Genomic DNA, 25,020 nt, shown 5'->3' with positions numbered 1-25,020 from the left:
ACTTTGAGGGGGTTCCATTTATCTATTTTTTCTTTCTTTACTCATGCTTTGGGTGTAAATTTCATGAAACTATTTCCAAATACTAGATGCTGTAGATGCTTCCCTGCATTTTCTTCCAAGATCATTATGGCCTTGGTCTTATATTTAGATCTTTGATCCACCTTGAATTAATTTTTTATAAGGTGTGAGATGGTGTTCTCTCTCATTCTTTTGGATATGGATTTCCAGTTCTCCAGGCACCATTTGTTGAAGAGGCCATTCTCTCCTCGTTGATTTGGCTTGGTGGCCTTGTTGAATATCAGTTGACTGTATATGTGAGGCTCTATATCAGAACTCTCAATTTGGTTCCATTGGTCAGTATGTATATCCTTGTGCCAATAACATGCAGTTTTGACCACTATAGCTTTGTAGTGTGTTTTTAAGTTGGGTAGTGTGGTTCCTCCTATTTCATTTTTCTTTTTCAATATGTCTTTGGCTATTTGGGGCTTCTGCCCTTCCAAATAAATTTCATAGCTTTTCCATGCTGTGGTAATTTTTATTGGGATTGCATTAAATCTGTAAATCAGTTCAGGTAGGATAGACATCTTAATGATGTTTAGTCTTCCTATCCATGAACAGGGTATATTCTTCCATTTATTGGGGCATTCTTTGATTTCCTTTAACAGCATTGTGTAGTTTTCTGCAAACAAGTGTTTTGCATATTCCTAGGTATTTGATTCTTTTAGTTGCTATTGTAAATGAGATTTGTTTCTTGATTTCCTTCTCAGATTGCTCATTATTGTTGTACAGAAATGCTACTGATTTTTGCACATTAACCTTATAACCTGCCACTTTACTGAGCTCATTTATAAGCTCTAGAAGCTTTCTTGTAGATTTCTCAGGGCTTTCAAGGAATAGGATCATGTCATCTACAAATAGTGAAATTTTTACTTCTTCCTTTCCAGTTTGGAAGACTTCTATATATTTTTCTTGCCTAAGTGCTTGTGCAAGTACTTTTAATACAATGTTAAATAAGAGCAGTGACAGTGGGCATCCTTGTCTTGTTCCAGATCTTAGTGGGAAAGCTTTTAGGATTTCACCACTGAATATGATGTTAACTGTGAGTTTTTCATGTATACCTGTATCATATTGAGGTTTCCTTCTATTCCTATCTTTTGAAGTGTTTTTATCAGGAAAAGGTGCTATATTTTGTTGAATGGTTTTTCTGCATCTATAGAGATTATCATGTGATATTTTTTCTTCCAAACTGTTTATGTGGTGCATTGCATTGACTGATTTTCTTATGTTGAACTATCTTCACATACTGGAGATGAAGCCCACTTGGTCATGGTGTATAATTCATTTGATGTGTTGTTGAATGCTATTAGCAAGTATTTTGTTGAGGATTTTAGCATCTAGATTCATTAAAGAGATTGGTCTATAGTTTTCCTTTCTTGTGGGATCTTTGTTTGGCTTTGATATTAGGATGATGTTAGCATCATACAATAAGTTAGGCAATGTTCCCTCCATTTCTGTTTTTTGAAAGAGTTTAAGCAGGATTGGTGCTACTAGTGCTCTCTGGAGTGTTTGGTAGAATTCACCTGTGAAGTCATCTGGTCCTGGGCTCTTCTTAGTTGGGAGGTTTTTAATGACTAATTCAATCTCATTACTTATGATTGGTCTGTGGAATTCATAGATTTCTTCTTTCATCAATGTATGTTGCTTGTGTGTTTCTAGGAATTTCTCCATTTTCTCTAAATTATCCATCTTGTTGGCATACCATTTTTCAAAGTATCCTCTTATGATACTCTTTATTTCAGTGGGGTCAGTGGTGATATTTCCCTTCCTCATTTCTTATTTTATGTATTTGCATCTTATCTCTTTTTTAGTTTGTTAATCTAGCTAAGGGTTTGTCAATTTTGTTAATCTTCTCAAACAACCCACTTTTGGTTTTGTTATTTTTTTAGTGTTTTTTTTTATTTTCAATTTCATTTGGTTCTGCTCTAATCTTTGTTATTTCCTTCTTTCTACTTCCTTTGTTCTTTTTCTAGTTCCTCCAGGTGTGCAGTTAGATCTTTGATTTTTAGCTTTCTTTTTAAAAAGTAGGCAACTATAGCTATGAATTTCCCTCTCAGTACAGCTTTTGCTGCATCCCATAGGTTTTGATATGTTATGTTGTCATTTTCATTCATTTCAAGACAGTTACTGATTTCTTTTGCAATTTCCTCCTTGGCCCACTGATAGCCTAAGAGTGTGTTGTTTAACTTCCATATCTTTGTGCCTAATCCGCTTCTCTACCCCTTACTGATTTCCAGTTTCATTCAATTGTAGTCAGAGAAATTACTTTCTATAATTTCAATCTTTCTGAATTCACTGAGAGTTGTTCTGTGGCCTAGCATGTGGTCTATCTGGAGAAGGATCCCTGTGCACTCAAAAAGAATGTATATCCCATAGTATTTAGATATAATGTTCTGTGTATGCCTGTTAGGTCCAGATCCTCTAATGTAATACTCAAGGTCTTTTTTTCTTTACTGATTTGTCAAGATGTTCTGTCTAATGGTGATAATGTGTACTAAATTCCCCCACAATAATTTTAGAGGCATCTATTTCTCCACTATTTTTTTCCAATGTTTGCCTCATGTATTTTGAAGTGCCCTGGTTAGGTGCATAAATGTTTATGTTTGTTCTTTCTTCTTGATAGATTTCCCCTTTTATTAATATATAGTGTGCTTCTTTGTCTCTTACAATAGTTTTGCATTTAAAGTCTACTTTCTCTGATATTAGTATAGCTACTCCCACCCTTTTTTGATTATTGTTTGCATGTAAAATTGTTTTCCAGCCATTCACTTTTAGTATCCTTGCATCCCTGGTTCTAAGGTGAGTTTCTTGTAGACAGCATATAGATGGATCATATTTCCCTAAGCATTCTGCTAATCTGTGTCTCTTGTTTGAAGGGTGTAAGCCATTAACATTCAACGTTATTACTCAAGGAATTACTTACATTAGCCATATTTTCTTTAGGTTTATGTATGCCTTACATTGTTTTTATTTCTCTTTTTATCTTTTTAATTATTCTTACACTCTCCCCCAACTCTCTCTCTCTCCTGTTTTTTTCCTTTCATCCTGCAGAACTCCCATTAGCATTTTTGAAGGGCAGGTTTTGTATTGACAAACTCTCTTAATTTGTTTATCTGTGAATATTTTGACCTCTCCCTCATACTTGAATGCCAGCTTTGCTGGATAGAGAATTCTTGGCTGGAAGTTTTTCTTTTATCACCTTAACATTGTCATACCACTGCCTTCTTGTCTCCATGGTTTCAGATGAGAAAGCAGCACTTAATCTTATTGAGCTTCTCTTGTATGTGATGGATCTCTTTTCTCTTACTGCTTTCAGTATTCTCTTTGTCTTGAGCATTGGACAATTTGACAAGTATATGTCTTGGAATAGGCCTGTTAGGATTTATACTGCTTGGGGTGTGCTGCACTTCTTGAATATGTATGTCCATGTCCCTCAATGGAATTGGGAAATTTTCAGCCACTATTTTCTCCAACACTCCTTCTGCCCACTTTCCCTTCTCTTCTCCCTTAAAGGTGCCTATAATGCATATGATTGTGCATCTCTTGTCTTCATTCAAGTCCCTAAGTTCCTGCTGGATTTCTTCTATCCTATTATCCATCTGTTCTACTATCTGTCTGATTTCAGATGTACTGTCTTCCACATCACTGATTCTTTCCCCTGCCCATTCAAATCTTCTTTTATTTTCTTCCATTGTATTTTTTATTTCTTGATTTTGCCATTCATCACCATCACATCCATTATCTTTTTATTTATGTTTACAATCTTTGGTATGTTCTCCCGGTGTCTTCTTAATATCCTTAAACTCTTCCTTCACTTCATTAAGTTGATTCACAATATATGTTTGGACACCTTTTATTAGTTGTTTCATGTTCTGCATCTCCTTCTGTTTTTTTAGTTTTTTCATTAGACTGTGCCATGTCTTCCTGTTGCTTAGTATGGCTTGTAATTTTTTGTTGGTGTCTGGGCGTCTGTTTATCTTTATGGGTTTATTCATTTGGTTAGCTTCTCTTTATACTCTAGGGTTTTATTTTGTTGTTGTTTTGTGTTGTAAGGTTTTGCTTTGACACTTCATAACTCTTATTTCCTTGCTCTTGTCTATATTCCCTTGGGGGAAAAAAGTTAGGACCATAGAAAAGGAAAAAGATAACATGAGAAAAAGAATAATAGTACTAGTAATAGTAATAAAAAGGTAGAAGAGGAGCCATACAAGACCTAGGAAAATAAATAACTAACACAAGTAAAAACTCATAAGAAGTACTGAGGAATAGGATTTAAAAAGTGGAATAGAAAAAAAATGACATGAGAAACAAAATATTTTTTAAAATATAGAATGAATTAAAAGGCCAGAATGATGAGAAGAGAGGAAAAGAAAAAAAAGAGAAAAGAAAAAGAAAGAAAGTTAAAAAAAATAGATTACAAAGAGAAAAAAAGAATGAGAGAGAGAAATAAAAATTTTTACAAAATTGAAGACCAAAGAAAAAGAAGTGAGGTGAATGAAAAATAACAGAAAATGGAAGACAGAAAGATGAAGGAAAGAAAAGAAATAATGTAGATAGAAAAAAAATTGGTAAAAGGGAGAAAAAAGAGGGAAACAAAGAAAAGGGAAATACATCAAACAAGAAACAGAACAGCAGCAGCAGCAACAACAACAACAATAACAACAACAACAAAACAAGCAAGGGGAAACAGCCTTCCCTTTAGGTCCCTAAGGAGCTTCTCAGGCTGCTGATGTTCATCAATCAGTCACCCTGCAACCTTCCCTCTGCTGGTGATATACCAGGTTATAGTGATTAATTTTTTTTAATTAAAATTAAAAAGGAAACTTTTAAAAAAAAGAACACCTAAAACAAAAAGAATGTCTTCGTGTTCCTTGTCATAAGGTATAAGCTGGAGACCTGATAACCAGGTGGATTGATTACACTCTTGATTGGGAATCAAACCAGGGGCCTCATATATACAAGGCAGGGATTCCTCCACTGAGCTAAGTTGTCTCTTTAGGTCAATCGGTCTTCAGAGAGCTATCTGCCCCCTTTCCCCCTGGCATTTTTAGAGTTCTATAGCTTGCTAGGGTCTTACTGATTAGGTGCCTGTCCCAGTCCCCTCTCTAATCTAATTGCTTTCTCTCCCCCAGCTGGCAGCTGGGCATGACAGCCTGCCTGAGCAGATTCCCCAACTCTCTCCCTATAGGATCAGGGACTCTTCTGAGATTCAAAGGGGCCTTCACTGGCCAAACTCACCACAAAGAAATCACTCTCCAGCCTCTGCCAGGCCCCTCTTCCTCCCAGGGAACACCCCTTCCCAGTTCCTTGGCAGCAGCAAGCCAGGGGCATCATGACTATTTGCCACGAGGGCAAGGTATATGTGCCATTTCCAGCCACAGGGGTGAGCAACTCATGGTTTCTTCTTTATCTTTCCAGTACCCTCCTGGATGACTCAGAGCACCTTCCTGTTCTATATGTAACCAAAGCACCTTCTTTAGATAGGTACCTGCCTTCTTGATCCTTTTTTGTGATAGGGTCAGTCTCTGCCTACCTACTCCATTGCCATTTTCCCAGAAGTCCCTCTGGTCCTTTCATTCAGTAGATCTACTCAAGGAGATGCATCTGATTCTTCAGACTGGTAATGGTGAATCAGAGATATTAAAGTAAGTTGTCCAGGACCCCCAACAAAATCCTCACCTTCTCTTCTATTGATCTATTCTCTGTCTTAGGGTGAGCACTGGATCAGAACCCTGCCTGCCAACCTGGCCTGGGTTCTCTGGATGAGGTTTTCCATGTGGTCTCTCTCATGGACCCTGGGAATTGCTGTCCCTCTTGGACCTCCTGATGGTCCCCACTAGCTGAGCATGTCCTGCCAGGATCAGTTTTCTGGCACCTGGTCGTTCTGATTAATAGCTGCTTTTCAAAGTAAAAGAAAATATCCTAGTGACATTTCAGAATTTTAAAACATGCCTAGAGATATCCTGGTAATGAAGACATCACTGCAGAAATCCTGCTTTATATGTGTGAGGGATTAAGTTAATTTTCTGCTCAACCTAATTAGAAATCAGGGAAATACAAATTAAAATTACTGTGAGACAATATATTTCCATGAAAAGTTGGACAGAACTATAAAGGTTGATAAACTAAAATGCCTGTGAGTGCAGGGTATTCACATACATTTGTGAGAATATAAATTGTTGCAGCATTATTAGAACAGAATTTTAACAATAGTTATAAAATTTTACCATCCTCACCCTCTTCACACTTTAATCCAATTTGCCCTTTCTTATCCTTCCTATAAGGAATCGTGCACATTTGTCCAAAAATTCCTGTTCAACAATGTTGATGTCCGTTCTATTAATCATAGCCACAAATGGGAAACAACTCATGTCCATCAGGAGGAGAACAGTTAAATTAATTATGGCACATAATTTAGAAGTCTAAGGAATAGTTAAAGGAGTGAGGTGGATCTATATGTGCTGTCACAGAGAGATCCTGCATTCATTTCATTAACTGACATGGGCAAGAGGCAGACAATATGTACATTACTGTCCATGTCTATTAAAATCTTGCAATGTATTTTTACAGCACATCTATGTGAGGAAGTGCTTATATATAAACTTTAAAATACTATGAACAAGATTTTTTTAGGCCAGTAAAAATAATTTATTTGGGAAATGGGGGAAGAACAGAGCTTGCTGAGAAATGGGAAAGATGGAAATACACACCAGGATTTGGTGTGGGCTCCTCTAGGCAGAGAGAGCCCAAACAAGATTTTTAATTGCATTTGCTTTTGAGTAGGGCATGGAATTTTTGAGGAATTGTAATATGTCTGTATTGTTAGAATTGCTGAACAATGAGTATACACCCACTCTTACCTTTGTAATTAAAATGTTTAAATACAGGAGAATGGATGTAGCTCAGTGGTTGAGCACCTGCTTCCCATGTACGAGGTCCTGGGTTTGATCCCGGGACCTCCTAAAAGCAAACAAATGAAAAAAACCAACTCTCATTGGGGTGTGGATGTAGCTCAGTGGTTGAGAACCTGCTTTCCATGTATGAGATCCAAGGTTCAATCCCTGGTACCTCCATAAAAAAAAAAAGTTTACACCTAACAGTACTTTTAGTATATTAACTGCATCATGTTAACCGTGTATTAACTGCACGTTAACCATAAAGTTACTGTGAGCAGATGTAATAGAAAAAGCCTAAAATGTGAATGAATTAACACCACAAAAGTTTATTTCTTGGGCAATAAATCTGAAGTGGGTTGGCAGCAGATCTCAGCTGTCAGGTGACCCAGGGACCCAGGCTGCTTCCATCATGTGGTTACATATCTGAAAAGCAGATCTCCATATCTGCAACTGAAGCAAAAAGAAAGCACTGGACTGGAATAATGGATCTCAAGTGCCTTGGCCTGGACGTGACAAACATTGCTTCTGATTAAATTTTAGGGCCAGAGACGGTCACATGAGCCTTCCTAACTACAAGTGGACTGGGAGTATCATCTCCCCATGAACCCAAGAAAGAGAGCAAGACACGATGTAGCAGAGCACTTGCAGTCTCGCCCACAAAATATTATGTAGTTGGTTCTCGATAAGAGCAGCTATTTTAATTTGTTATGACAACAACAGCCCTCTTCATTCTTAGAGGCATTCCTGAGGGGGCCAGATTTGCCTTGCACTGTGCCAGCTTTCTCTAGGGCCTACTATTTGACAGGTGTTTTCAAAGGCAGACTCACACTGATTCTCCAAATGACCCGGTAAATCTCTACAGGAAGTTCACCCTTCACTCAATAGCACCTTTCTGCACTGACCCTTCCTGAAGCCCCACAATGTGCCTTGCTTTAGGTGCATGGGCAAAATCATAATTTATGCATCTATGCTACCCATCACCTGATGAACATGCCTGAACATATGTACAGGTGCCCTTAGGCACACTAAAACACAGGATTTTGCACTGATAAGAGTAAGCAGAAGCATGGAGAATTGTTTTTTTCTTTTCTTACAAAAACTAGCATGTGTGCCAAGGAAACATTTTCCACCTGTGTGGTGGGCTGAGTAATTGCTCCACAAAGATTTCCCTGCCCATATCCCTGGAATCAGTGGATATTACATAATAATGGAATTACATAATAATGTACATACATTACATAATAATGGAATTTTGCAGGTGTAATTAAAGTTCTGAGCTGCCTTTAAGATAAGGAGATTATAGTGGATTATCCAGGTGGGCCCAATGAAATCACACATGCCCTTACAGGAAGTGAACTTTCTTCCACTAAAGGCAGAAGAGAGATGCAGCAGAGGCTATGTTAGAGGTATTCCAAGCATGAGTAGAAGCCAACGTGTAATGGTTGACTCAGAGATGTAGGGCCCACGTGTGAGGAGAGGAGAGAGCCTGTAGGAACTCTGGTGGACCATGCAGCCAGCCAGCAAGGAAATGGGGAGCTCAGTCTTCCATCCGCAAAGAACTGGATTCCACTTAAATGAGTTTGGAAGGAGATCTTCTCAGAGCCTCCTGCGTGAGCGAAGCCACGCAATTGTTTGCTTTACACCTTGTGAAACCCTGATCAGAGAAACCAGCAGAGGCAACCCAGACTCTCACCTATAGAAATATGAAACAATAATACATAGTATTGTAAATGGCTAAATCTGTGATATTTGTTATGGCAGAAATAGAAAATGACTACAACCCCCTGGAAAGTCCCCATGGTTTTTAGGAATTCCACCTGTGTAAATGGTTGCTACACAGTGATTTCCATGGCCTGTCCTCATCTCCCACTTATGAAGGAAGCTGCGATTTTTGACCATATAGTTAAGTTCACTCATCAGTGTATGTGTTCGGTGGCCAGTATCAACTAATTTACCAGATTAAAAGTTGCTATCTTTCTATTCTTCTCTGCTTTCTAAAACCTCCTATCTAACTTCAGGGTTGTATCTCAAGCATCAGAAGATTCTATGCAAAACCAGACCCTATGCACCAGCCAGTGGAACAGAGGTGCCTAGGGGCAATGAGCAGGTGATTTAACTTCACCACCACAAGTGAATCATTCTATGGAAGGAGCTGTTGCTTTCTGAGGGATTCCATGTTAAGGGACAGGGCAGCCAGAGGACCTCTGCAGGGAGGTGGCGTGCTCTACATTAGGGGAAGGGCAGGTGATTCTGGGCTGTCCGTTCCCCTGGAGCAAGGTGCAGCCTCAGAGGAGGAGAACGTGAAGGTCTGGTAAGCAGGTCAGGATGCAGTCAGATAGGAGGGCACCCTGAGGAAGAAGGCCCAGGGACGGTGCTGTGACATGGGGAAAGTGTGGGGACTGACCACGTGTGCCAGCCCCTGGGCAGTGTCAGCTCTCAGGAACCCAGGGGCTGGGGGCAGGAGGACCCTTGACAAACGAAGCCCATAGACAATCCATAAATTGTGTTTATTCTCATTTTCACCTCTTCTTACACCTCCTTTGAGCTTGTTGGCCACCGTGACCTTTTAAAATTCCTTTTGAGACATTGTGTGGTAGTGAGAAAGGAATGAATTAAGAGATAGAAACTTTGTCTCAGGAGTGGAAACGTGGGATCTGGAGGAATTTGGACAGGGGGTTCAGTCCCAGCTCTGTCACTTATGAGCTACGCAAATTCAGGAAAACTACAAATCTTTGTGAGCCGCAGTGTTTACATCTATGACGTGGGCTCAGTTTGTATTGGTTTTCTCAGTAGCTCATTTATATCTTATGAAGTGAAACAGCTGGTCTTTACGTGATGTTTACGTGGAACAGTGCCTGACATGTACTGGATCTTTGCTAATGGGCAGTTACTTCTATTATTTTGACCCTAGATATCGCCAGCCTCCCCTGAGTGATGTTTTTTGTTAATCCAGGAACTGTCAGAAAATATGTCCTGTTTAGTACATGCCTCATCAATTCAGCCAAAATGCTTCTTAGCCAGTAAAACTAAGTTACTAGCTAAGTAAATTGTTGAGGCTGTTAGTAACATGGATGGGAGGCAGTCTTTCGCAGCTGAAGCAACTCAAGTTTCCAGAATTTTTGTCAGGTACTACCTCCTTGCCTTCTTCCCAGCTGGCCTTCCATCCAAACCATCCCTATTTTCATTTAGTTCACCCTCAAGAAAAGTCTAGTCCTCGCTTAGCTTGGCAAATAGCACTCAAGGCAACCTAATTAAGATGATATGCCCTTTTAACAGAGTGGGCTCTGTCTCCCCCAGCCGGGGGCAAAGATGACTGGAACTGTGGCTTCTGAGCATCCTACCTCATGCAAGTGTTACCTTTATTTCTTAAAACCTGCCTGGAGACAATGGGCATAACCAACTTGGTTTATATATTGTGGTCAGCTGCACTGGGCCAGAAGCAAAAGAGCAGTTTTCCATTCCAGGTTTAGTTTCTCAACCCTGAGCCATACCATGAGAGGGTGTACCCCTGCTCTCCACTTCCCCAGCCTCATCTGAGCCCATCACCCAGCAGAACTTAAAATTGCTCTTCATGAAGTATTTATCATTTTCGCAAGGCCACACACCCCCTTACCTCAGGGAATTTACATTTGACTGCTCTGAACTGCACCCTCTATTTCCTAACTCCTTCTTTTGACTTGTCCTTTAGGTCTGACAAGGTATGTCACCATCTTCTACATATGATTACTGCTCCTAGTCTGTACAATTCTGTGGGCAAAGACTGGGTGTTCTTTATCCTAATATTCCAGTAGTAGCAGGAAATCTTTCAAAGAGCAGATGCTTCATTATTATTTGAGGAGTAAATGAGCCCCTGAGAAAGACGTCTAAGTTATTATTATTTCATTTCTCCTACATTCTTGAATAACTTAAATAAATCTAGGTATATGTCTTTTAACTTTTCAGTACAACAGACTGAACATGAAAAAAGAAACCCAGAATTTACCTTCTTTTACCTTTGTTCCCCTCTATTTCTTTGGTTTTTTTGTTTATTTTAATTTTCTCCCCTATCCCCACCCCTACTTGTCTGCTCTCTGTGGTCATTCACTGTGTGTTATTCTGTGTCTACTTGTATTCTTGTCAGTAGCACTGGGAATCTGCGTCTCTTTTTGTTGTGTCATCTTGCTGTGTCAGCTCTCCATGTGTGCAGCACCACTCCTGGGCAGACTGCACTTTTTTCATGCCGGGCAACTCTCCTTATGGGGCACACTCCTCGCACGTGGGGCTCCCCTACACGGGGGACACCCCTGTATGGCATGGCACTCCTTGCGCACATCAGCACTGTGTGGGCCAGTTTCACCACACGGGTCAGGAGGCCCTGGGTTTGAACCTTGGACCTCCCATGCGGAAGGCAAATGCTCTATCCATTGAGCCAAATCCATTCCCCATCCCCTCTATTTCTTGATCCTTTTTTTAAAATTTATTTTTAAAGTTTTATATTATAGAAAAGTTTCCATATGCTCCATCCCCCCTTTCATTTTCCCCTTTTACTAACAATCTTTCGTTAGTGTGGTATATTTGTTATGACTATTTTACTCTGAGTTCTTTCACGTTTCCAAGTAAATGCCTATTCTATTGCCATGTTATTTTGGTGAAAATCACTAAATAAAATAGAAATTTACCCAATTTGTTTTACAAAATGACAAAGCTATTACTCTTAAGCCTCATATATAGCAATAGATGTGGTCAATGTCATTCCCCAAATTAGATTCTGAAGCTATTTAAACCTTCTATGAAAAGGAACAAGATTTGGGGGGAAAAAAGATTTCCTTGTTTCCACAAAGAATTGGAACACAAAGATGGTATACAGTATTGTCTCCAGCCCCACCCTGACCCTGGCTAATTAGATGATTGACTGCTCTCTTCAAACTCGACGTAAAGCATCTTGCTCACATCACTTGGGGCAGGAGGAGACGCTGAACATGGCTCTGGAACGTGCACTGGCCATGGCACTGATGCGAGCCCTGGCTGCAACTCTGGCTTGGGCTCTCTCTTCCTCATCTCTCAGAGCCTCTTCATACCAGAATGGAAAGGCACTGGGAACAGTATGATGGACCTTGGCCAAGAACTCTAATACCTTCATCTTGGTGGTTTCAGTGTAGGCTCTCGGACCCCACAGAAATTCATAGCGCGGAGGATTGCTATGAGGCACCTGCCAGTACTCTAGGTACTTTTCCTTCACCAAATCTTTGGTGATGAGCTTCCTGGGCTCCCCAAAGATCAAGTGCTCCCTTCCCGCATATATTCCCATCACATTCAACACTTCCCACACTTCCTCCTCAGTGGCACAGTTGCCCTTTGTGAAGATCACACCCAAGATAGTCATCAGCAGGCCGGTCTTGGGCAAGCCTCTGTCATCAGGCAGCGTCCTACTGCAGCTTAATTCCAGTTTGTTGACGAGGATATAGGTGTGCCTATTGGGATCCACCTCCTTCAGGTCAAGGCCATAGACAAGCTCCAGGTGTTCAGAGGCTTTGCTGAGGATCTCAGGATAGTGACTCCTGTACACTTGGATTACATTTCTCAGCATGTCTGCCTTTGTAATGGGCTCCTTCATTTCATATTTGTGCAGCAGGTAATGAACCAAAATAATCATCTTCTCATCTATAGGACCTCTGTGCAAGTTCTCAGTGGCAAGTTGGGCCAGTGAGAAGTTTGGACTTTCCTCATCTTTGCTGTTGTCATCTTTATCAGATGTTTTGTATGAAACAGTTACAGCATGAATGCTGGTGGACAGTGCTCTGTGAGGTTCCTGAGGCATACTGTGTGTCCCAGCAGCAGGTAAACTCTGAGGAATACCCTTGAAAGAAAGAGAAGAGGAGGAGGGGATCTCCTCTTCTGATGCTGCAGTGGCCTGAGCATCCACCAGATCCTGGATGTCTTCTCTGGCCTGGCGGCGTTTCTCACGGGCACGGAGCTTACTCTTCTGACCCCGAGGCATGATGTTTTGTCAGACGCAGCACTAAGGAGAGCAGGTGATGAAGGTACCTAGAGGAGAGAGTACAAAGCAGTGTGTGTTGACAACTAAGGGAGTCCTGAGTTCCTAGCTGGGAGAGCTCTGTCACATTCCCTAATGGAACAGCAACTCTGCCCCAAGGGCAAAGACCAGTGAAGAAGGATGGCCCAATGATGGGCTCTTGATACTGATGACTATGCTTAGGAGCCTGTGTGCTTGAAATTTCAACTAGGCCTAAAGCTGCAGTGTGCCTAAGAGTTACCTCCTGAGAGCCACCATGTTCTCAAATGTGGCTTCTCTCTAAGCCAAATTCAGCATATAAATGCATTACCTTCCCCAAGCATGGGACATGACTCCAGGGATGAGTCTCCCTGGCACTGAGGGATTACCCAATCACCAGCTGGTGATACAACTAGAAAAAGACCTTGAATAAAAGGGGGAAATGATAAAGACAGATGAGTTTATATGGCTAAGAGACGGCAAAGTGAGTCGGGAGGTCTTCAGAGGGGTCACGCTTAAGGCATATCTCAGCAAGATCCCAGAGACAGCCAAAGTAGATACAACCCCAGGTACTGGTATTCCTGAGGGCTGTGGAGACACACAGGTTATATGGTTATGGCAGATGACCCTAGAGTTCAGTGCCTTGCCATTGGGGCCTATGTCGGAGTTTGTGCTCCTGAGTGTGATGGAGTTGGACTCAGATGTGACCTCTCTACACATGCCTCTTTTGTCACTTTTACTGAACCTGTGGTTGGCACTGGAGTTGGTGTGTCCTCAGGAGACTTGAATCTCTGGACTGCCCGTGTGCCAGCTGGGCCCTGAGCCTCAGCAGAGTTACAACACCTACTCTCCAGTTCATTGAACTTACCCAGATCAGCTAACAGAGAGGTGAGGATGGTCAACCACCACATCAGGTGTATTAGTCAGCCAAAAGGGTGCTGATGCAAACTACCAGAAATCGGTTGGTTTTTATAAAGGGTACTTATTTGGGGTAGGAGTTTACAGATAACAGGCCATAAAGCATAAGTTACTTCCCTCATAAAAGTCTGTTCTCACATGTTGGAGCAAGATGGCTGACAACATCTGCAAGGGTTCAGGCTTCCTGGGTTCCTCCCTTCCAGGGTTTTGCTTCTCTCTGGGTTCAGGGTTCCTCTCTTCCTGGGGCTTGCTTCTGCCTGGGATCAGGGTTCCTCCCTTCCTGGAGCTTGCTTCTCTTTCCTCTGTGTGCTTACTTCCCAGGGCCCCAGCTTAAGGCTTCAGCATCAAACTCCACCATCAAAACTCCAATATTAAAAACCCCTCCAACTCTATCCTTTGCCATGCCTTTTATCTGTGGGTCCCCGCCTCACCAAGGGATGGGGACTCAATGCCCTAATGATGTGGCCTAATCAAAGCCCTGATAATAACTTAATCATGTTCAGGTACAGACCAGATTGCAAACATAATCCAATATCTATTTTTGGAATTCATAACCATATAGAACTACTACATTCCACCCTCTGAATTCCAAAAAGACATTAAAATACTCAATAAAAAAACTTAAATCAGTGACAATGCAAGTACTAAATCATATTACAATCAATTTAAAGAAATACAGTTTGTCTTAGGGAAAGTCCTGTGTTATAGACCTCTGAAACATACAAAACAATTTATCTGTTTCCAATACACAAATAGACGAAGGATAAACATTTTCACTACAATAAGGAGAAATTGGGAGGAAAAAAATGAGTCACTCGTCCTCTACAATTCAGTAAAACTGCAGGGATCCTTCATTCCATTTCAGTCTGAGAGTCATTCTTAAGATGATGGTTTCTTCTCCTTGATGCCTTATGGGAACCCACCCTTTCCACATGCTTGCCCAATGGCCATTTTCTTGGTTCCACCCTCATCAAGCATCTGGGTCAACCAAGCTCCAGACCTCACCCTCCAAGAGTGTTGGGGTGATTGCCACACCTTACCCAATCTTTGGGTTAGTACAGTGATGTGAAGATAACATTCCCCCTAACCTTTGGCATACAGGCTCAACCCTCTCAGAGCAACAAGTTGACCACCTGGCCTTCCCTAACCTTTGGCATGCAGGCTCAACCCTCTCAGAGCAACAAGTGGATCAAATGGCCTTCCCTAATCCATGGGGGACAGGTCCACCCCTCTCAGACCTGTGGGGGGCTGACCTTAACTGTCATAATCCTTGGGGAATGTGCTCCACCCTCCCTGTACCCTGGTATGGTGAAACTCTCCCAGAACATTGGGTGGGAACATCCACCCTCTTCAACTGCTGGTGCAAACTCAACCTCTCTGTACTCATGGGTGGGATTCCTCTCTTGGTCCAAGGTGATGTCTTAATTCCAGATCTCAGCTTCCATGGTTTTCTTCTTAAAGCTGTTTCTCCTTCAAACTCTCCTTTCATGTCCCTTTTAGTGCAAGCTGACAATGATTTTGTTCATACAGTTATCTCAAAAACCTTGTTTGTTTAGCATGCAAGCAGTAGGGGTCCAAGCCATCAGACAGTAAGACTTTCCAGAAGTCTGTCCAAGATTTTCCAAGATAACTGCATCTTCAATCCTGATTTACAAGTTCCAAGTTTAGTTAATTCCTCCAATGGGGCACTTTCATCTGGGAGCTTGATTTTGAGAGGCTTGAAATTCCAGAATTAGTTTCTGTTTTCTTTGTGCCTGACAGTTCAGTCCTTAGTATATCTTTCTTGTCTAGCATTTTGCTATAAGCTGCAAGCAGAAGCCAAACTGCATTCTCCAGATTTACTTTGGAAGTTTCTTCAGCTAAATGCCCAGGCTCACCAATTTCAAATTCTGCCTGCCATAAAACATCAGGATTTAATCTTGCTAAGTTCTCTGCAACTTTAAAACATGGATTGCCTTTCCTCCAGTTTCCAATGATAGTTTCATCATTTACTTCTAAGGCATCATAAAAAGTCTCTTTAGCACTCATATTGCTATCAACAATCTCTTCAAAACACTGTGTAGGTCTTTTCTTGCAAGCATCTCACAATTCCTCCAAAAAATACCCCTTACCCATTGATAAAACCATTCCAGCATTTTGGTAATTACAAAAGTACTACCCCACTCTCATTACCAAATTCTGTATTAATCAGCAAAAGGGATGCTGATGCAAAATAACAGCAATTGGTTGGTTTTTATAAAGGGTATTTATTTAGGGTAGGAGCTTATAGATAACAAACCATAAAGCATAAGTTACTTCCCTCACAAAAGTCTGTTTTCACATGTTGGAGCAAAATGTCTGTCGATGTCTGCAAGAGTTCAGGCTTACTGGGTTCCTCCCTTCCAGGGTCTTGCTTTTCTCTGGGTTCAGGGTTCCTCTCTTCCTGGGGCTTGCTTCTTCCTGGGATCAGAGTTCGTCTCTTCCTGGGGCTTGCTTCTCTTTCCTCTGTGTGCTTACTTCCCAGGGCTCTAGCTTAAGGCTTCAGCATCAAACTCCACCATCAAAACTCCAATATTAAAAACCCCTCCAACTCTGTCCTTTGCCATGCCTTTTATCTGTGGTTCCCCGCCCCACCAAGGGATGGGGACTCAATGCCCTAATGATGTGCCCAATCAAAGCCCTAATAATAACTTAATCATGCCCAGGTACAGATCAGATAATCCAATATCTATTTTTGGAATTTATAACCATATCAAACTGCTACATCAGGGAACCAAGAGAGTCTACAACTGCAAGTAGGAGAATCATATCCATCAGTCATGTGGGATCTAGCCCCTCTCTCAATTTAGAGGTGAAGTGGACATCACCATCCCAGGGTCCACAGGATGGAGGAATAAAATATGGATTAGAGTGGATTTACTGGTATTTTTCTATAGAACTATTGCGACTCTAGCAATGGAAGAAATTGTATCATTGATGTGGAGACAGTGGCTATGGGAATTGCTGAGGGCAGGGAGAGGGAAGAAGAGATGTGATATGGGGGCATTTTTGGACTTGGAGTATTCCTGAATGATATTGCAGGGACAGATGCTGGACATTATATATCCTGCCATAACCCACTGAATGGACTGGGTAGAGTGTAAACTACAATGTAAACTATTTTCCATGTGGTGCAGCAGTGCTCCAAAATGTATTCACCAAATGCAATGAATGTGCCACACTGATGAAAAATTTGTTGACGTGGGAGGAGTAGGGGTCGGGTGGGGAGTGGGGTATATGGGAACTTCTTATATTTTTTACTATAACATTTTGTGTGATCTATGTATCTTTAAAAAAATTTGCTAAACATAAAATACACTGGATGCATATTTTTTTAAAAGCAGTGTGTGCACCTTCCGTAGGGATGTACTATCTTGGTTTTAAGGAAGGTCACCTCTTTCCTGAGGTCACTGCACTACACAAGCCCACAAGGCTCCTGTTCGTTGATAAACCTGTCCCCTAAAAACCCTGTGGAAGGAATTAGAGTGAGCCATGGGCTTTTTCATCTGCCAGCTCTGTCTGGTACTTACCAGAGCTGACACCAAGGACTGACTGTACCTGGCCCTGTGGCGACCTCTCCATTTTGAGAGAGTGAATTTTCTCTCAGTTCATATTCAGGGTCATCACCTTGACCTCTGCAGGATCTGGATCACTCTGCTCTACTATTTTGATGCTGCCCCTCTTACACCTAAGCTCTCACCTCCTTAAGACACCAGAGACAAAAATCAGGGGAAATCTTATCTAACCACTCCTGCCCAGTACAATAATGATGGCAGGGCTAGGTGGGACCCTCTCGGTCCTATGGTAATTAAGGTTCTCAGTCCTTACCAAGTTCCTCACGTTGGATCTGGGAAGGACCAGGGACTTCTCCTTCTGCTAACCTAACACCTACCCCCTCAAAACAAGTTCTTCACACCCTTGAGACCCCTGAGAAAGTTGTTAGGGAGACCTCATCCTATCATATCTTTCCCAGGAGCTCCCAGGGCTGACAGTACATGTAGGGTTCTGTGGAACTCTCTGTTTTCTTGGGTGGCTGGTCCCATGAATCCATAATGTTTCTCATTGTGACTCTTCACATTGACTGCCTAGTAGTTCCCCCCTCTTTACGACTGAGGCCTGTACTGATTAGACCAAAACTTCCCCTCCCTGATCTCCAAGGAGAAAGTCTGTTGAGACTCAGAATCTCAGATCTGGCCAGGGCCTTTCAGGGCTGACCACAAACATGAGCCCTGACCCTGAGCTCCCCCTTTGTTATGGCATGGGTAGTCTCCTCCATCCTCACTAAGCGTTCTTCCCTTGCCTCCTTGCAGGGCCTGAAACCACTCCTTCCCCTGCCCCCCCCCCCCCCCCGCCTCCGCTAACCTGAGATCTCTGCCCTCAGACCTGCGTTGTTCACCTATTTGAAACCCTGACTTGGAGTGAGGGGCAGCAGGGCCAGGTAGGTTGGGTATATAATATCCTTTCTCTTCCGGGGTTGAGTGTGCCTTCAGTATTCAAATTCCTCACCCTGACTCTTCACCTTGTCTGTCAGATCTTTTGTGTGACCTGAGGCTGTTCTGTTCGGATCTCACCTCTCTGAAATGGCCCCTCCCCATGAAGGGAGGTGGCATCTCAGCTTGTCAGCCCTGCAGGGAGACTCCCAGAATGGAGAGCAGAAGCGGGGCTCTGCAGAGTCCCCTCTGTTCTGGGGTGGCGGTTCCCTTCCATCCTCAGGTTGTGTGACCCCTCACTTTAACTACGTGGTATACTCCCCTCTACAGCTTTAAGGCATAAACCAATCAGACCAGGACCTGTTCTCCTTGATATGCCCAAGGAGGACATCAGGGCATACTCAGACTGAGTGATCTTACTAGGGCTTCCCAGGGCTGACCAAAGGGACAAGGTCTGATTCTTGGTTCTGGCATGGTGGTCCTCAGTCCTCATTCAGGGTCCTGACATTGAATGCTTGAGGGGGCTGAGAAGCCCCCCTCTAATCACCTGAAGTTGTCCCTCTCAGACCACGGACCTCATCTCCCTGACATCCCCCAAGGACACAGTCAGGGGTTGCCTCAGACTCACAGCCCAGTCCAAAGCATCCCAGGTTTGACAGCAAAATTAAGGCTATGTGTTGCCTCCTTTGTTAGAGGATGGGTGGTTCCCTCAGGTGGCACTAGGTCCATACCTTAACCTGTGGCGGGGCTTGGTATGCCTCTCTGCTGACCTGAAGGCGCGCGCCTCAGACAAATGCCTTCCCTACCCGCGCACATCATAGGCGGAAGTCAGGCGGCAGAGCGTCATATTCATCCACACCCACAGCTAATAGTAGGGGTGGGGCTCAGGGTGGCCCCGTTTGTCCTGCAAGGTGTGGCTGCCCCAGATCCCGCTCAAGGACCTTGCCTTTACTTCTGTTAGTTTTTGGACTGCCACTTCTTCTGAACTGAAGCTGGCGCCCTGGACTAATGCCCTCAACTCCCTGAGCCCCTCTAGGGAATTCATGGGCCCTCAGGTTTCGCTCCTTCAGGAGATTCCTGTCCAGGGTCTGCAGGAGCTGAGAACAAGGGAGGAAGGCCGTGGGGTCCCCTCCGGTCTCGTGTGTGTGGGAGGGAGAGCGGCCCTGCAAACCTCTCTCAGGGACCTTACCTTACCTACCGGCAGGGCCTGAGACCCCTCCCTCTGTTGATCTGAAGCCACCACCTTCTCAAGAAAATCCTCACTTCCCTCAGACTCTAAAGGCAAAATTCAGGCCGTTTCCTGCCATGCTTTGCCTGGGGTCTCCCAGGCCTGACACCAGGGGCGGGACTCTGTGAGGATCCTTCCGTTGAGGCATGTGTAGTTCCTTCCGACCTCACTCAGGGTCATCACCTTTACTTTTTTAGAGCCTGGGACTCCTCCTTCGACTGCCCCGTGGCGAACACCCTGGTCCAGTGCCCACACCTTCCTGAGTACCCAGAGCAGAAATTCAGAGGACGCTCCATCAGGTGATCCTATCTTGTGGGCTGACAGCAGAGGTGAGACTCGATGGGCCCCCCTCTTTTCTGGAGTAGTGGGTCCTCTCAAGCCTCGCCCAAGGTCCTTACCTTATAAGGCAAGTCCTGGGACTCCTCCCTCTGCTGAGCCGACACTACCCCCACTGATCAGGATTACTCCCCTGGACACCAGAGGGGGAAGTCAGAGAAGCCACTTCTAACCACCCCTTCCTGTGCCTTCCCTGCGCTGTAGCAGGGGTGGGGCCCTCTGTTCTGAAGGAGGCTGGAGCTTCTGTCCTCTCTCAGGATCCCGTTTTACTTTTGTTACACCTGGGAACCCACCCTCTGTTGGCCTGAGTCTGATACGTGGCTTACTGAACTCGTTTCACAGTTTTGCACTTTATTGCAATTACTAACAGATCATATAACGACTTTGGCAATGGCCATTACAGATGCATTATTAGTTCAAATTTGCAAATTAATCAAGTTGGGGTTATTACAAAAATAGAGATTTGGACCCCACATATCCCAGTCACCCACAGTCAGTTTAATAAAGAACTGCATCATCCCCAATGCTTCACTATGCTCCTTGCAAATGGTGGCACCACGAGCTAACCCCCACAAACATTCAGTGTCTGTGGCAACAAAGGCCACCAAACTCAGCCACAGGACCTCTGCCCTCTGATGTGCAAAGAGCTCAAGAACCCCAGGAGGCAGTCTGAGCTCACACGTGGATGGCTTTCAGGACATATCCGCACTCAATCCTTTATTTGCAGAGTCACTGAGGTTATTAGCTTCAGGGAGTTCTTCCTCTAGTTTCCCCCTTCTTGCATCTACACACCCCCTTTCATTACTCATCGGTGCCCTTGGCCTATTTACACTGTCATCACTCACCAACCCTGCCCATTTGCATAGCCCCAACCTAAGCGAATGGTACTGCTGTACCTGGGGGAAGAAACAACCGTCTCCAGCAGGCATCAAGACAGCTCTCAGCCCCACTACACTGGCATGGATGCACTGAGCCACCAGCGCACTCAAAAGATGTGGCTCTTTCCAGATCCAATAATAGGAAGTTGGAGTGAAGCAGTGGAGCTACCTATACTCTGCTTGACAGTAGATAGAGGAATACCAGTCAGCAAGGTCCGATGGGGTGTTCTGGTCCTGTCATTCAGTAGATCTACCTGCACAGATCCCCCTTCTCCTTCAGGCTGGTAATTCAGAAATTTCCCAACAGGACCCTCCATCATATTTCCCACCTTTTCTCTATATGGTCCCTTTTCAACCCTATGCTGAATTCTGGATTCAAACTCTAACTTCCTAGGCACTCTGGACTTGATTTTGCACATGATCTCTCTCATGGACTCTGGAAATTGCTCTACACCTGAGTCTTCCTGATGCTCCTTACTAACTGGTATAGTAAAGACATCACTGAAGAAATCCCACTTTATACAGGGGAGGGATTAAGCTGCTTTCCCTTTCAACATAATTAGAAAACATGAACCCTGGAAAGAGAACAAGATACAATGTGGATGAGCACTTGCAGTCTTTCCCGTATACTGTTACATAATAGGTGCTCAATAAAGAGCAGCTATAATAATTTTTTTGTGACAAAAGCCCTCTCATCTTCAGAAGAGTTTCTAAAGGACAAACTTACCTTGCACTATGCAAACTTTTTCTAGTGCCTATACATGACAGGTGTTTTCAGAGAGAGGATCACCCCAAATTTCAAAGGGACCCATAAATCTCAGTAGGAAGCGTTAACCCTTCTTTACTCAGGCATCTTCAGCAATGATCTTTGAAATGTCCCTCTGTAATCTCAAAAGGTTGAGAATTTTTTCTGTCTTTTGCCACATGGTCAAAATCATAACTTGTGAGTAACTGCTACCCATTATCTAATGAACATGTGTTGTTTGGCACACTACTAAATCAGAAATTTGTTCCGGAATAGATATTGACAAGAGTCAACAAACTATTATTTTTTCTTTAATGATCAAAGCTAGGATGCCTGTCAAGAAAAAAATTTCCTACCTCTGTGATAGGCTGAACAATTGCTGCACCAAGATGTCCATGCCCTCACCCCTGGAAACCATGAATATTTTGTATTACATGGCCAAGGGGACTTGACAGATATAACTAAGGTTATGGAACTGATCTGAAATGAAGAGTTACTCAGTTATCTGCGAGGGCCAAATCATATCACATGAGCTCTTACCCAAAGAGAACTTTCTCCAGCTGGAGGCATAAGGGAAATGAAGCAGAGGGGTATGTTAGATATATTCCAAGCATGAGTAGAAGTCAGTGTGTAATGGCTGACTCAGAGATGTAGGGCCCATGTGTGAGGAGAGGAGAGAGGCCTGTAGGAACTCTGGTGGACCCTGCAGCCAGCCAGCAAGGAAACGGGGAGCTCAGTCTTCCAACTGCAAAGAACTGGATTCCGCCAACAACTTAAATGAGTTTGGAAGGAGATCTTCTCAGAGCTTCCTGTATGAGCCCAGCCATGAAATAATTTGCTTTATACCTTGTGAAACCCTGATCAGAGAAACCAGCAGAGGCAACCCAGACTCTCACCTATAGAAATGTGAGATAATGAATGTGTGTTGTTGTAAGCTGCTAAGTTTGTGGTAATTTGTTATGACAGCAAGAGAAAACTATTACAACCCCCTGGAAGGACTCCAGAGTTTTAGGAATTCAGCCTCTGTAGATGATTGCTACCCAGTGATTTCCACAACCCTCCTCCTCTGCCACTTATGAGGGTGGCTTGGGTTTAAACCACTTAGCAAAGCTCACTCATCAGTGTATATGTTTAGTGGCCAGTATCAACTAATTTACCAGATTAAAAGTTCCTATCTTCCTATCTGCCTCTGCTTTCTAAAACATCCTCTCTAACTTAAGGTTGTATCCCAGGTACCAAAGGATTCTGCAAAATCACCAGCCAGTGGGGTGGAAGAGCAATGAGCAGGTGATTTAACTTCACCATCACAAGAGAATAATTATGTGGAAGGGGCTGTTGCTTTCTGAGGGATTCCATGTTAAGGGACGGGGCAACCAGAGGACCTCTGCAAGGAGGTGGCATGCTCTACATCAGGGGAAGGACAGGTGATTCTGGGCTGTCTGTTCCCCTGGAGCAAGGTGCAGCCTCAGAGGAGGAGAACGTGAAGGTCTGGTGAGCAGGTCAGGATGCGGAGTCGGATAGGAGGGCACACTGGGGAAGGCGACCCAGGGACGGTGCTGTGACACGGGGAAAGTGTGGGGACTGACCACATATGCCAGCCCCTGGGCAGTGTCAGCTCTCAGGAACCCAGGGGCTGGGGACAGGAGGACCCTTGGCAAATGGAGCCCATAAACAATCCATAAATTGTGTTTATTCTCATTTTCACCTCTTTTTACACCTCCTTTTAGCATATTGGCCACAAGGTTTTGTTTTTCTTGTTGTTTTTCAGCTTGAGAGACATTATGAAATAGTGAAAATGGAAATGAATTAAGAGACAGAAGGTCTGCTTCGAATTGGGAGGAGTGGAATTTTGTGGTCCGTCAATGTATTCAGACTGAGGGTGTTATCCCAGCTTTGTCACTCATGAGCCACATGAACTCAGGAAAATCACAGAGTTCTATGAGGCTCAGGTTCTTTATCTATGATGTGGGCTTGATAAGTAGTCCTCCTGTTCACTTGGTCCTTTATGCCTTGCTGTGAGGGTCAGATGGGATGTACTTAATGTATGCAAAACCCCTGGCACACTGCCTTGCATGTACTGGGGCTTTGATAATTGGCAGTTATTACTATTATTTTGACATTAGACCTTACCAATCTTTCCTCTGGGAATTTTAATCCAGGAGCTATCAAAGAATAGGCAGCAGTCTAGGACACAGCACACCAAATCAACCATAAGGCTGCTTAGCAAGTAAATCTATGTTGCTTGCTAAGTAACTTTTTAAAAAAAATACAAATAAAAAAAATGAGCAAATATTTTAGAACAAAAGACACCTAAAAAACTGTATTGCCTTCTCCACAACTTTTCCCTTCATTGATCATTTCTAGTTGGAGACACTTTGTAAGAGTAATATTTTGTAATCTTGCCCGTTATGACTTTATTTTAGAAAATATTTCTTCTGCATCATCTCTTACAAGGTTTATATACTCATAAAAACCATTGATACTCTATTCTAGCTGCATATTCACTTGTTCATAGAGCCACATCTGAATTGGGTATCTATTTCATAAGTATCTGAAGATGAGGTTCACTGGCTATACCATCACCTTCTGCACTTTTGGGTCCTGGACATGGTACACCATGGTGGAAGCTCATAAAGACCACAAGAAAACAATTTCCAGAATTAAGAACTGAAACAGAAGTCACTCTTTAAATGACATTCTGAGGATATTTTATATATTGTGGTTGTTGGGACGCTTTTCCAGCTGGTACAACTCAAAATTTCTACAATTTGTGTCAAGAACCAATTGCTTCCCCCCCTCCCATCCAAACCACCCTTATTTTCAGGTAATTCACCCCTCTCAAATATCTAGCCCTCTCTCAGAATTTGCCAAATTACATCCAAGATAACCTAATTAAAATACGTTTTTATTAAAGTGGGCTTTGGTTCTCCTAGCCCACTTTAATGAGTGCTAGTTTGGTGACTTTTGGGTATCTCAACACAAGGGATTATCACCATAGTTCTCTGAACCTCTCTGGACATGATGTGCATAAAACCCACAGTTTTGTACTGTGCTCAACCATACTGGGACAGGACTATGGGACACCTTCCAATACTGTCCAAGTTTTACCCAGGATACCAAAGAAACTGCTAAAATCAGTTTTCCATTCCAGGTTCATTCTCTCAACTCTGAGACACACCAAAAACTGAGGGTCAGGCCCTTGCTCACCATTCACATACCTCAACTGACCCACCATGCAACTTAATATTAACTCCCATGGAAGGACTTGCAGCTTTGCAAGGCCCCAACACCTTCCCTTGGGGCATTTACACTTGACCGCTCTTATCTGGATCCCCCTTCATACTTACTCCTTCTTAAGACTTGTCCTTTAGTTCTTAGTGAGTATAGCATCATCCTCTTTATATGGTTTTGCTCCTAGACTCTAAAATGTTGTGGAATGGGGATAAGTCTTGTTTATCCTAGCATTCCAAGTACTAGCACTGACCCTTCCAAAGAGCAAATGCTCAATTAACGTTTGTAAAT

General features: G+C 43.0%; 1 protein-coding gene across 1 annotated transcript; it reads right to left on the bottom strand.

The window, feature by feature from the left end:
• Nucleotides 1–11,747: 11,747 nt before the first annotated feature.
• Nucleotides 11,748–13,028, bottom strand: LOC101435150 (melanoma-associated antigen B10-like). The gene has a single exon (XM_012525166.3). It carries the CDS (start codon nt 12,928–12,930, stop codon nt 11,884–11,886), a length of 1,047 nt encoding a protein of 348 aa, XP_012380620.1. The 5' UTR covers nt 12,931–13,028; the 3' UTR covers nt 11,748–11,883.
• Between the last annotated feature and the right edge of the window lie 11,992 nt (nt 13,029–25,020).

Source organism: Dasypus novemcinctus, chromosome X, assembly GCF_030445035.2.
Source record: "Dasypus novemcinctus isolate mDasNov1 chromosome X, mDasNov1.1.hap2, whole genome shotgun sequence".
NCBI lineage: Eukaryota > Metazoa > Chordata > Mammalia > Cingulata > Dasypodidae > Dasypus > Dasypus novemcinctus.
The sequence above is the reverse complement of the archived record's forward strand: the minus strand, read 5'-3'. Positions and strand labels throughout refer to the sequence as shown.

Coding starts and splice junctions, on each gene's coding strand:
- LOC101435150 (XM_012525166.3), bottom strand. CDS start 12,930: ATGCCTCGGGGTCAGAAGAGTAAGCTCCGTGCCCGTGAGAAACGCCGC.